General features: G+C 36.4%; 1 protein-coding gene across 3 annotated transcripts; it reads right to left on the reverse strand.

Annotated features, from left to right (window-relative positions):
- Positions 1–370: 370 nt before the first annotated feature.
- LOC307172566 (uncharacterized protein) lies at positions 371–10525 on the reverse strand. Of its 3 annotated transcripts, XM_079895061.1 has the most exons (17): positions 10139–10525; positions 9924–10050; positions 9776–9835; positions 9606–9680; positions 9106–9480; positions 8930–9029; positions 8606–8838; positions 8341–8519; positions 8148–8241; positions 7704–8039; positions 7189–7306; positions 6440–6531; positions 6218–6335; positions 5959–6063; positions 3874–4038; positions 3575–3757; positions 371–754 (listed from the first exon to the last, which is right to left on the reverse strand). In XM_079895061.1, the coding sequence occupies exons 7-17, from the start codon at positions 8636–8638 to the stop codon at positions 522–524; spliced, it is 1656 nt and encodes a 551-aa protein (XP_079751187.1). In that variant the 5' UTR covers positions 8639–8838; positions 8930–9029; positions 9106–9480; positions 9606–9680; positions 9776–9835; positions 9924–10050; positions 10139–10525; the 3' UTR covers positions 371–521. The 3 variants fall into 3 exon arrangements, with proteins under 3 accessions (XP_079751187.1, XP_079751186.1, XP_079751188.1); XM_079895060.1 differs by having other exon boundaries at positions 9924–10525; XM_079895062.1 differs by lacking the exons at positions 9924–10050; positions 10139–10525 and having other exon boundaries at positions 9776–9913.
- Between the last annotated feature and the right edge of the window lie 2863 nt (positions 10526–13388).

The raw sequence follows: 13388 nt of genomic DNA on the forward strand, positions 1-13388 counted from the left end.
GTGCAGGAAAATATGTTGTGAAAAAGACATAAAAGCCAAGACACTTTATATTCATGCATTTCCTGCATTCATGTTACATTTATTATAAATATACGGAAAGTAAGTAAAGTTCTTTAAGTTAAATTTAGTAAACCTGATAAGGTTTTAGGTGCTTAAATATTATAAAATACATCATATAACCTATGTAAACAAGTAATTGTTAACTGTTACTTTATTGCAGTTATGTTATTAGCAAACTATGCATGTGGATGATCCTACAAAAGGTAATTTTGTTCAAATAAATTAACAATCAGGAAAACAAAACAAAACTCATAATGGAGCATGCCCTGAGACTGTTTAGCCCTAATTTACACAAAGTCAAACATTTATTAAACTTTTTATTACATACAGTACAGTTTGTTGAATCATTGTTTACTCCAGAAGTGCAGTCTACAGTGTTGTACATTGTGATGCAGATAAAATATAAAAAGTTAATAAAAATAAAAAAGTAAAAAATCTTTATATTAGAGACCTCTGGAAAATCAGAAATGTGGATCTACGCTGTCTTCGTCAGCTGATTCATAGGAATCTGTAGACATGCTTTCATAGTCGCCGCAGTCATCCTCTTCAAGGACATCCAAACTATCCCATCCAGTCACTAATTGGTGATATGCTTCCTTCACCCTTTCTTTTTCAGCCTTCAGATCATGCAGCTGCATTCGAAGACGACAGAGCAAGCCAGAATATGCATCCTCTGACAGTCCTGATGGATAGGCTTAAAAAAAGTAAATAAATATGAAAAAAACAAAAAACAGAACCATGAACACTTTTGCATTAATAATGCTGCTTAAATTGTGAGGCATTATAAATATAGGAATTCTCAAGTATTTAAAGGGTAACTCTCACCCCAAAAAGCAACTTAGGGCTTAGGGTCACCTGAAATCAGAATTGACCCCATTTACTTTGTTAGCGCATATTACTAGTCTTGTGGTTAACAATTAATCCGTGTTAATCAAGTTAATCAATTAATCAAGTTAATACACAGAAAAAAAAACTTGTTTGCCGTGGTAATCTTTAATCAAAATCTGAAAAGTTCCTTCCGGTCTGGAATGGCGTTCCTTTTCTGATGATGTCGGTTTGACGGCTTGGGTTGAAAACGCTGAACCACACCCTTCAAACCGTTAGTCTGCTATGAGCAGAGATGGAGAGGAGGAGCACTAAAGTGAAACCCTGCTCTCTGTTCAATATTCTGTTTCACTTGGAAATATGTCACAACACTGGAGAAAAGTTGTTCGGTTCACGTGGACTTTAATCTACCCGAGGCAAACTTTCGTGTAAAAGCATAATTAGGATGGAAACACCACTTTTAAGTTTGAACCTTATTTTAGTTTTAAGTCAAATTGCCTGTTGAATGGGAGTGAATGGGGCACGACTATGATAGCATCAAAATGGCTATTTTTAAAACACTAAGAAGGCTCGACACAACATGAAACTGTGCTGGAAGCATCACCAGGGGCTCTACACATGAACTCCAGCATTGAGGACATTGTTTGTGTACACAGAGTTTACTAAAAAGAAAGATTTTGAACAACTCACTGTAGATGTGTCCGCCGGCAATTTGACAGTCAAAAATAGTCGATCTCCGAATGCAACGTAACAGGGAGGAGAGTAAAAATGGAAAGCTCCTAAAGCTCAGTTCCACAAATTCACGGATGATTTGTTTTGTTGTTAGTGAAAATCAATATTGACCTTGTATTTGAAAAAGGATCCTCATATAAGAAACAATACTAAAATTCAGAGTCAGTTAATTCATATTCGGAGATCAACTATTTTTGACTGAAAAAATACCGGCAAACGGAAACACAGTGAGTTGCTCAAAATCTTTCTCTTTAGTAAACTCTGTGTACACAAACAATGTTCTCAATGCATGAGTTCATGTGTAGAGCCTCTGGTGATACTTCCAGCACAGTTTCATGTTGTTTCGAGCCTTCTTAGTGTTTTAAAAATAGCGATTTTTGATGCTATCATAGTCGTGCCCCATCACTCCCATTCACAAGGCAATTTGAAAACGAAAATATGGTCAAACTTAAAAGTGGCGTTTCCATCCTAATTATGCTTTTAAACGAAAGTTTGCCTCGGGTAGATTAACAAAAACACCCTAGGTTGCATTTTGGCGAGAGTTACCCTTTAAGAAGTAACCTAACAATGTATATCAATTAGGGATGCAAATGATCGATTAATTCATTAATCATTAATTGATTGACCTTATCGATCGATTAACGATTAACTGATAAGCGGCTATTTTCCTGAGAACGTAAATTTCTCACGGTATCAATAGTGTCTTTAACATAAAAATCTAAATATTGCTTATATAGGCTACTGAATAAAAATGCATGTTATATTGCTCAATTGATGTTTTATTGTAACAGTTGGGATACGGTACAGATAATGGCATTTATGTAGTTTAACAAAATAAATTATGCACAGAAAATTAAAATACATAAAAAATAATTGTGCACTGGCTCACCTGTTGCATGTGAATCATTAAGCAACATAAAATAAATTTTAAATAAAAATCTACATGGGTAGGCTTAGCCTACAATATTAAGCCTACATATAATAATCTATCTGGTAAACTACTTGAATGAAAAACTTGAAACATTAGCAGCAGCAGCACTTATAATCCCCCTTGGTCTGAGAAAGGTAACAGTAAGATTACTAGACTTGGAAACTTCAAATATAGAACTGAACACAACTAAAATCATCCCTGAGGAAGGTTACAGTAAAATTAGAGGGCGTCCCTCGTTTACACTGTCAGTGAAATGTGACCAAATTCCGATTTTTTGCTCACATGTGACACAGATCCGATATGTTATGACAGTGTAAAAAGGAAAAAAATGCATGCATTCGGATATATCGAGATCGGTTTCAGGCCTCATTCGTATGTGGAAATAAATCGGATATGTGCCAATGTGACTGTCAGATGGATTTTCTGAGGCATTAGGCAACGTCTCCACGGTTTAATGACGAGAGAAACCCACGCGCATCTGCAAAGGGACGGATGACCCGACGAAACATTGTGTCGTCGTAGGAGAGGAATGTGGACAAACTTTGACACAACATATTATTGTACACAACAAAATTTCGGACCCACTGCTCCTCGTTAAAGACAAAATATTAAAAGCCAGTCTGCTCCCACCAGTCCTGAGATCTCTCTCACACACATTAACTTAAGCATATGCGCAATGGTGGCACTTTTCGTCCTCCTTCGCCTCAAATTTGAAATGCTCCCACACTCCACTCTGTTTTGACCGCCTCATGTTTGGTTTCTTTTTTACCGCCTCAGGTTTGTGTCGGGTCTCTTGCCGCCCGCGAGAATCTCGTGTCACGTTCGCAATGTTCAATTACCCGACAATTAATTTAATTGAGTAAATTCTTGTCGACAATTAAATCGATAATCGATTAACCGTTTACATCCCTAATATCAATACACCAAATTTGCCACGCCTGTCAAAATTCTTTAGTAAACCCAAATGAGAAGCACAATTATTATCATTTAATAATCAAAGATTTCAGAGAAAACAAAAACACTTACTCTTAGTAGTTAGGGCATCTGACAACGCATCAGTCTGATCGTTTATATCTTGGACACTTCTGCAGATGTGATCCCAGTGTCTCTTCATCTCCTCCACAAGAATAGCCTCTTCTTCCTCAAGTCTCTGTACTTGCATCAGCTTGTCAAATACCTTTTTTTTCATGGCCAGTGAAGCATCATCAACTGAAATTGAAAATGAACTCGGTATGTAACAAGCCAAAAAAAAAAAAGGTATCATGCACTTTTTTTTTTACAAGTTTATCAATTAAATAAATATTTTACATAAATTAAGGTCATACCCATTTCCCATGGCCAGATAGGCGTTTCCGCAGCAAGCAAGTCATCCGCGGAATTCAAAGTTTTGGTACTTGTTGGAAGAGAATTGTAGTGGGATATTGCATCGGACAACTTCTTCTTCTCTTCGACAATCCGTCGTCGGACTTTGTGCCGCTGCTTGTTGCGATCTGGATCATATACAACAAAAGAAAAATTGACAGAGCTAGTGATTATAACATCCCCTTTAAAAGCAATTATGATGATCTAAATAAGAAACAACGGATTAGGGGTGTGACGAGACACTTATCCCACGAGATGAGACACGAGATTGGGTTCACGAGAACAAGACAAGATTTTTGCACAATATTTTATTGAAATCCTCAGTGACCAAATTCATGACTGGAAAAATAGTCTGCAGGTGCATTTTGAATTGTTTTAACTGATAATCTTCTAATGAATGTCATTTCAAGACATAAAACAAGACATTTTAGGCTCTGTTGCGCAACAAATCCTCCGCAATCGTCATGCAATCAGTGAACTGTGATTCCTGTTGCACTGTTATGGCTCGTTTCCACTGAGCGGTACGATATGTTACAGTACAGTACGGGTCGGTAAACCATGAATCATCTAGCGTTTCCACTGCCAACAGTACCCTTACTCAATAAGCATGGTGTAGCCTATGCCGAAAAGAAGCGATCAGCTTCATTTTCGCGTGAAGAAGAAAGCGACAAACAACATTGGATGACATACAGCAGATCTTGTTTTTGCTTCTCGGCCTGTTTGTCAACGTTTCTCAATAGCAAGTACTCATATTTCAGACTTGCCAAGTCCGACTCAGGAGAATGACTCCCGAGGACGCGAGTCTGGTAATTCTGCGTCACTCAGCTCGCTCTGCTACTCCGGTTATCTCTGTATGTATATTTTATGCAACAATAAAATGAAATGTTATAAAACACCACACTGCCTCTTTTCGTTTTCATTTAAAGGAACACTTTGACTTTTTGGGACTTTAGCTTATTCACCGTATCCCCCAGAGTTAGAGAAGTCCATACATAACCTTTTCATATCCGTGTGTGCTTTCAAGTCTGTTTGACGCACCCACCGCTAGCCTAGCTTAGCACAAAGACTGGATGTAAATGGCTACAGCTAGCATACTAATCCCAATAAGAAGCTATACAATGAGAAATAAAGCAAACAAATCAGTCAACTCTAGTCTAACCTTACAACGGTAAAGTTAATAGCTTAAATATATAGTTATGAAACTTCACTTAGCCCTCAGCCAAAACGATTGGCCAGGGAACACATTATAGATTCACGAGACCAAATATCGCCCATTAGGTCTACACAAGACAAATTATATCTCATGTTTAACCACTACAGAGACGTCAGAGTCAGCGGCAAACGTCAGAACGACTAGCCGAGGAAAGGCTGTTCCAGGTGGGGTACATGAGCGCAGAGCGCCCGGTGATTGCCTGGATCTCACAACCTGGATCAAATTTTCATAAATCTTTATAAATAAACCACAGATTTGAGCTTTAAACAACTACATTCTCACCTGAAAAAATCTTAAAACTACATTTCGTGACACAGTAACAGTAGTATTATATTTCAACTGTATATTACAAAATGGCACTTCTTATGTTGTCATTCCGCTTGTAGCACGCGCAAGTGACGATTCTCTGTCAACCAATCAACGTCCTGCAGTGAGTCTAGCTCCACCCTTTAGTACCGTACCGCTGTGCTAGGTACCCCAACGGAAGGGTACCTAAAAAGTGGTACACTACGGTTCGGCATTTTGGTACCATTCAAAACTTTTGACATTGGAAACGGAAATAATTGCGTACCATACCGTACTGTACCGTACCGCTCAGTGTAAACGAGCCATTAGCGACTGCAGCTCGTGTTGGATGAGCAGAGCAGACTTTGCAATAGTTTACAATGGTTTTTATTTTATTTTATTTTATTTTAAACAGCCAAACGACAGTGGAGGCATGTAATGAGAATGTAACTGTGGCACATTCTATGCTTATTTCATCTCGTCACATTTTAGTCACGCGAGATCTTGTGGCACGAGATCTCGTCACACCCCTACATTGCATTTTATTTACCTGTAAGGCGATACAAATCTCTTTTTTTCTGCTGAATGCCCAAATACAACCCTTCAATCTGATGCTGCAACCCCTCTGGATCGTCGGTTCTATTGCCATCGGGAACTGTTTAAAATAGCATATTAGACTACTGAATCAGGACATTAACTAAGCATTAAGCAAGAACAGTATTTTAAGATTTAAAATACTTCAAATAAATTATAATATTTAATTTATATAAAAACTATAAAAATATGGAAAACAAAAATTGAGAATGCACCTTGAGTTGCCCATCGCTTAACGTCGCACACCCATTGCTGCAGCTCTTCTTTGGACTTAGCCAAATTTGCCATAACAGCCTCGATATCATCTTTGGCTTCGTTCATCTTTTGCCCAGTCTTAAACATAGGTGAGATTATGCACTTAACTGAATATGACTGTTTAAAAAGAAATGAACAGTAAATGTATGGTTTAAAACAACACTGTTTTAAAGGTGTGGTACCTTGATATACCGCCTAGACAAGTAAACGTGCAAGTTCTTCTTCTTTCTTTCATTCCATCCTTTGGCACGAAGGGTGATCATATCCACTCGTGCTAAACAGAAAAAACACAGCTTTTATACACACATAAATAAATAAATAAATAAAACCTTAAATGCCTATTCACTGGCCATTAATATTCCAAGCTTAAAGGAATAGTCCATTTCAAAATGAAAATTCTGTCACCATTTACTCTCCCTCAAGTTGTATGGAAGTTGTTCAAGTTGTTCACCCTCAATTTTTTTCTTCAAGAGAACACAAAATATATTTTTAGGAATGTTGGTAACCACACAGATAATGGACCCCATTGACTTCCATAGTAGGACAAAAATACTATGGAAGTCAATGGGGTTCATCAACTATCTGGTTACCAACATTCTTCAAAATGTATTTTTTTTTGTGTTCAGCAGAAGAAAGAAATCATACAGCATTAAAACAACTTGAGGGTGAGTAAATTATGAAAAAAGCATCATTTTGAAATGGACTATTCCTTTACACACTTTATGAAAAGCTAAACAACTAAAATGAGCACAAATATAAAATAAAATAATACTAAATGGAGTAATTCCAATAGGGTCCTTACACCATAGGTGCTCAGCCCGAATTACTTCAATTTCCTATCATTTTCAGCCAAAATGCATTTTTAAATTTGACTATGAAATTTTATATTCTATTGTCTAAATCTACGGACTTACGTACATATGACACTTACCAGCCTTACTCATATACTTTGTTGTAAGAGCAACACGTGATAGAAAACTGTTAACTTGTTCTACTTCTTCACCTATAGTAGTGCCTGCTCCCGTTTGATTTTTACCACTCCACTGGACCTATAAAACAAACCGGCACAATTTAACAGACAGAACAAGATTAAAGTGAAAATGAGTACCCAGAAATGAGTACCACTACATAAATGTAAAAAATTATTATTATTATTATATAAAGACCTTGTACTATTTCATGTTGTTTAAAACAATCGATCAACGATTACCTTTACACAACTGCAGGTAAAAAAAAATGAAAAACAAAAAATCCTGTACATTATCAGTACTTGCACAAACATTATTAAAGTTTACAATAGGTCCCATGACCTTCATCCGGCATGTAGGTATATTACTGATGAAGGTCATGGGACCTAAACGTTGTAAATAGGCTATTTTGATACGTGTGCAAGTACTGATAGTGTGCAGGATTTTTTTTGTTTCATGTCATTTAAAACAGAGTTACCTCACAGCTGGTAGAGTGTCCCGTTGCGTGCATAACATAAAGAAAAGGCTTCATCTCTGTTAACGGTTGCAGACATGGAACTGCCTGTGCAACTTTTTGTAAGTAGGGCCAATATCGACACATGATGTCTGTGCAGAAGAATCTGCAGTTTGTTTTTGAGGCCAACATTGGATAAGCAAATATTTCACCCCTCTGCATGTTCAGTCCTTTAAGCAAGATGTTGTGTCTGCAAACTGCCACCTCCAACCCTTCCTCATCCAATTTATTGCTGGACTTCTTTGAGGTCTCCCTGGCAGCAGCCCATGTGGATTGTCCACATTTGCCTCTCCCTTGTACCTGTAAGATAGTAGTAATAATAATCATAATAATAATAAACAGCATTATCAGTAAAGAGTAATATTTCAGTTAAACAACAAAAATACTAATAAAATTATGGAAGCATACTGGGTTGGTCTTTTGCTGAATTAAATCAACAAATGTTGCTACATCTTCATCCTTGGCAATGAAAACTCCATCATAGAAAGGCTGCTCCTCTACTCTATATTAATTACAGTGGAACAAATTGGATTATAAGCCAATATACACTAACATAAACATGTATATAAATATTCCTTTGATATATTGGTTATGCTATTACTCTCTGGCTTTGTTAAACTGGTATAGTTTACGGTTTCCATCTGCAGACACTGCAACTGCATCTGGGACACATGCAGGGCATGAGAAATGATCTATTCCACTGAGCTTCTCTTTCTCATGACGACAATATGTCCATTCCAAAAAGGCTTTTTGGAATGTTTTGCCACAAATAGGATCGATCTAGCAGTGGAAAAAGAAAACTAAAATTAATTGGGGGTAAGGAAAAGTTCATTACCAAAATTAGATGTAATTTTTTAAAAATGTACCCGTCCAAATGTTCGTGACCTATGCTCTAACATGTCCACAAATGCTTGTCTTGAGAGGCCTGGTGCAGTGACTTTGAACTACTCAAAAGATGTGAATAGGTCAACCTGATATATAGTTTGAAATGCAACAGAGCCTGGCCAGTAACCACTTTGGATAAGGTCCTGCAGCTCAGGTGTCCATGTTTTGTGGCATGTAATGCAGCTCCAAACAGGCAAAGAGAGGTCATAGCGACCTACAGTACAATCCAAATAAGTTACAATGACAACCCTGAACAATAAAAAAAATTGGATTGAATAAATACTTCATTTTTAAGGAATACATACCATTTATGTTGATGAGATGTACTAATCGGCCAGCACTTAGACATGTTTTGAGGCACACAATCACAAATATTTTGAGGTTCTTGGATGGGTAACAAACATGCTAAAGAAAAAAAGAACATAATTAAAATATGACTTAGACTTTTAGACTTGTGTATTCATAAATAAGTTTTTCTTACCTTGCTCACATAATGTGTGTTGGCCATTGATGTCCTTTACAACACTTGATGGAGGGATAGGTTTAAAGAAATTTTCTAAAAAATAATCTCTGTTATGCAAAGGAAGGTATTGGTGAGTTGACACATCACAGTTGTCGCAGTAATGTGGTTTTGGCAAACAGTCCTTGCACCTTATCACTGCTGCCTTCACTCTGCAGTGATCACAAGATAGGCAATAAACCCTATCTGAGGCGAGCGAGCAATCCAAGAGTTTTTGTCTTGCTTCTATCCAATGGTTTTCAGACACCATTTGTCTTACAGTCCAGTTGTGAGATGCAGACATACTTTTCTCAGCATCATGGATAAGAGCATCATGGAGCTGCTGTAACTGTATATCTTGAAAGCCAAAAGTCATATATAAGAAAACAAATGGTCATAATCTAATTGTATTTTAATTTACCAAAACACAGATAATGATAAAAAAAAATTTTTTGACAAGATAGAAGTCTTTTGTAACTTACCAATAGCAGACTGTGCATTGATGCCTATATCTGAAGAATCCTCATTCAGACAAGTCTCAGCAGCACTTGTATTTACTAGAATAAGTTACAAAAATGTGTCAGTAAAACCATTCCATTATTTTTGAATGTTTTTTTTTTTTAACTCTACAAAATGGACACAATCAGCTTACCAGGATCAATCAAAGTTTGGTTGCTTGTTAATGGACGGACCACTGAAGCTTTGGATTTACCTGTACACCAGTGTAAAAGTGATAAGCCTCTATAAGATTTTTGAAAACAAGAACATTAAGAGAAAATAAACATGATATTATCACTTACCCCCTTTTCCTTGTTTGGCTTCTCGTTTTGAATATACCAAAATACCTCTTTTGTCTCTTTTTTTCCATCTGATCATTGGAACGTCTTTCTTTTTCTTTTTAGGTCGTGATTTAAGAGCAGTCTCCTCCTAGCCATAAGAACTATGTTATCAGTATAAAATGCTACAAAACGAACAGTATCATCATTATTCTTAAACAGTTTAAAAGACAATTTACTTCCTGCAACTCTTGCAAATCAGCCATTATTTCATCGATGTCAAGTTCTAATTCCTTTTCCATGTCCTCTGCAGTTGGATCAGACAAATCATTGGAGGCCATTATTAAAGAATGCTTACCCCAGAGAATGTCTAATAGGAAGACGGGCTCTGCTTACCCCGGGTTTTTCTGAAGCGGAAGTCGACATTGTTTTATAGCAGTGCATTAAATATATTTGTTGTCTTTTTTGCTCAAATATCCAAAGGAAAACTCTACAGTAGTGTTTTCGCAACTTTAAAAAGAGGGAAAAAAATTTAAAGAGATTAATAAAAGCAGTCAGAAGGATGTCATTTTTACCATCACTCACAGACGCTTTTTTTAGACACCCTCACAGCAGCATTTACAATTTTTTTTGTGTGTGTGTGTGGTTTGATGCAAATGTAATATAATACAATAGTGTTATAAATGTGGGGGAAAAAATAAAATATAAAAAAACTTTGCAGGATTTACGATGCTGATCGTAGCCTACTCATCAAAGTCCGTGAATATTTACATTTGCTTACATTCACTGATAACAAAAGAATATACAAATATGCTGAGATCAATTACATTTGAGCAGTTCGCCTATAGGCTATTTGTATGTTAAGTTCAAAATCTCCCAGTTTTAATTGCATGAAATGTCCCAAATGTGCACTAATGGGAGAGAAGCAAGCTTACTGAAAACAGAACAGATCAATTGATATTATGGGGTCAATATAACATTTTATGTACCAGGGTTAATTGAAGCTGGGAGTCCACTGCCCACTCGTAAACTTGCTGTACGTTTCACCGAGTACATAACAATCACCTGACTGAAACGTGAAGTCGTAACGTTCAGGCAAAATTTGTTCTTAATGCTTTCGATATCTTATTTTATATTCGGCTTACAGTTAACTCATAACTTACTCGGTAGACACCAGAGACACATAGCTATACAAATGAATAAAATTGGGCTCGCCGTTCAAAAATAGTTTGCCAACTAGTTTTGTGGGGTTTGGTACGTAATCAACACGGCCATTATTGCGCGATTCCCTGCCGTTCAATTTCAGTAAAACACAGAAAACTAAAACATACAAATGCATTTTTTTAGAATTAATTGTTCCATTTGCGAGGCAATGCCATACTCTTTCGGTAAACACGTAAGTTACCTCGGCGACTCTTTCGGTAAACACGTAACGTTAAGTTAAGTTACCTCGGCGAAGTGCGATCCAGAGCCTATGCTCATCGGACGTCTATCCTCAGTCACGCAGCCTGGGCACCTCAGAAGAGTTTAAATAATTCCTAATTGATATTAAAATGAATGTGTCTACGTCGGAGTCCTCACATATTGGAGAGTGTCGCTTTTATAACCTTTAATAAACACGCATCTGGAGCAGAGAATAATTGATACCACTTAGCGCCTCCAGTGGACGTTTCACCCGAAAAGTGCAGTGAAACGTACCTGGAGGTACGTTTTTCAGGTTTTGCAAAAATGTAGCCAGAGTAACGTATTTCCAATGAGACTGGGTTGGGAAAAAGTCAACTTTTTTTTTTCAAACCTCTAAACACAGTTCTCTACATGCCACACTAATTTACTGGCAACCTACACACAATGATAATGTGTAAAAACACTTATACATAAATTGAGATACATTGAGAAAGAAATGTTTTTACCCCCTTGAATTTCTGTTTATATTGCATATATATATTTATGTGTACATACTACACATACATGCATACATACATACACACACACTCACACAGCGCTTCAGAAATAGTTGAGTTTCTGACTTGGCATTTACAATATATTGTAGCTCATATATATATATATATATATATATATATATATATATATATATATAGCAGGTGCTTCTCAATAAATTAGAATGTCGTGGAAAAGTTAATTTATTTCAGGAGTTCAACTTAACAGGTGAAACTAATATATTATATAGACTCATTACATGCAAAGTGATATATTTCAAGCCTTTATTTGTTATAATTTTGATGATTATGGCTTACAGCTTATGAAACCCACAAATTCAAGATCTCGGAAAATTAGAATATTACATGAAATCAATAAAAAAAAAGGATTTTAAATACAGAAATGTCGGCCCTCTGAAAAGTATAATCATGCATATCAAGGTCAAGGTCAAGGTAAACTTTATTTTCCCACAAGGGGAAATTCATGTGGTCATTCATTATACGCACCCTTGTCACAACATATATCATCAGACAAAACAAGAACAACACATTAAAAAGCACAAATTGTAAATTGTAACAAACACAGTCCGACATTTGACATTAAAAATGTCTAATACTATCAATTATCTAAATACACGATGTGCTTGGTCATTATAAAATCTAATTGCCGTAGGGACAAAAGATTTATTGTACCTTTCGGTTCTAATTCTATTTTGTAAAATTCTACCAGTTGACCTATTACTTCTCTTGAATTTATGGTGTAGAGGGTGAGTAGGGTCATTGAGGATTTGGTCAGTCTTTTTTAAAATGAGTTCATTGTACAACTGAGCTGCCGACACCTGGTCAATTCCAATGATTCTGCTGGCCATCTTGATCATACGCTGCAGTTTCATTTGGTACTTAACATGCATGTTACCAAACACACAGATAAGGCCAAAGGACAGAACACTCTGAAGAAAGCTTTTATAAAACATTGCAAGAATATGTTTTTCTAATCTAAAGTTATATAACTTCCTAAGGAAGTGCATCCGCTGATGCATTTTCTTAGTTTTGTTCAGTGCACATTCATTAAAAGTTAATTTCGAATCAATTTCAACTCCCAGGTATTTATACATTGAGACCCTCTCCACTAGTTCTCCATTGATCTTAGAGGGGGGAACTGTTATTCTATTTTTACTAAAATGTATGACCATTTCTTTTGTTTTCTCAACATTGATTTCCAGAAAATGTTCTGAGCACCACTGAGTGAAACCCTGTAATTCCCTCTGAAAACTACTCACAGAAGTACTGTCTGACTTTAAAAAACCAACCAATGCTGTATCGTCAGCATATTTAAAATAAGTGTGAGCTGAAGAGGAAGCTTGACAGCTATTTGTATATAGTGTGTATAAGATAGGCGACAGGACACACCCTTGTGGTGCCCCTGTATTTGTCTTTTTTGAAAAAGATGTACATGAATTAAATCTGACTCGCTGACTGCGATCTGTCAAGAAATTATAAATCCATAAAATCAGATTGGGATTTACCCCTAAGTGCACTAATTTTTTTAACC

Source organism: Squalius cephalus, assembly GCF_949319135.1.
Source record: "Squalius cephalus genome assembly, chromosome: 1".
Classification (NCBI taxonomy): Eukaryota; Metazoa; Chordata; class Actinopteri; order Cypriniformes; family Leuciscidae; genus Squalius; species Squalius cephalus.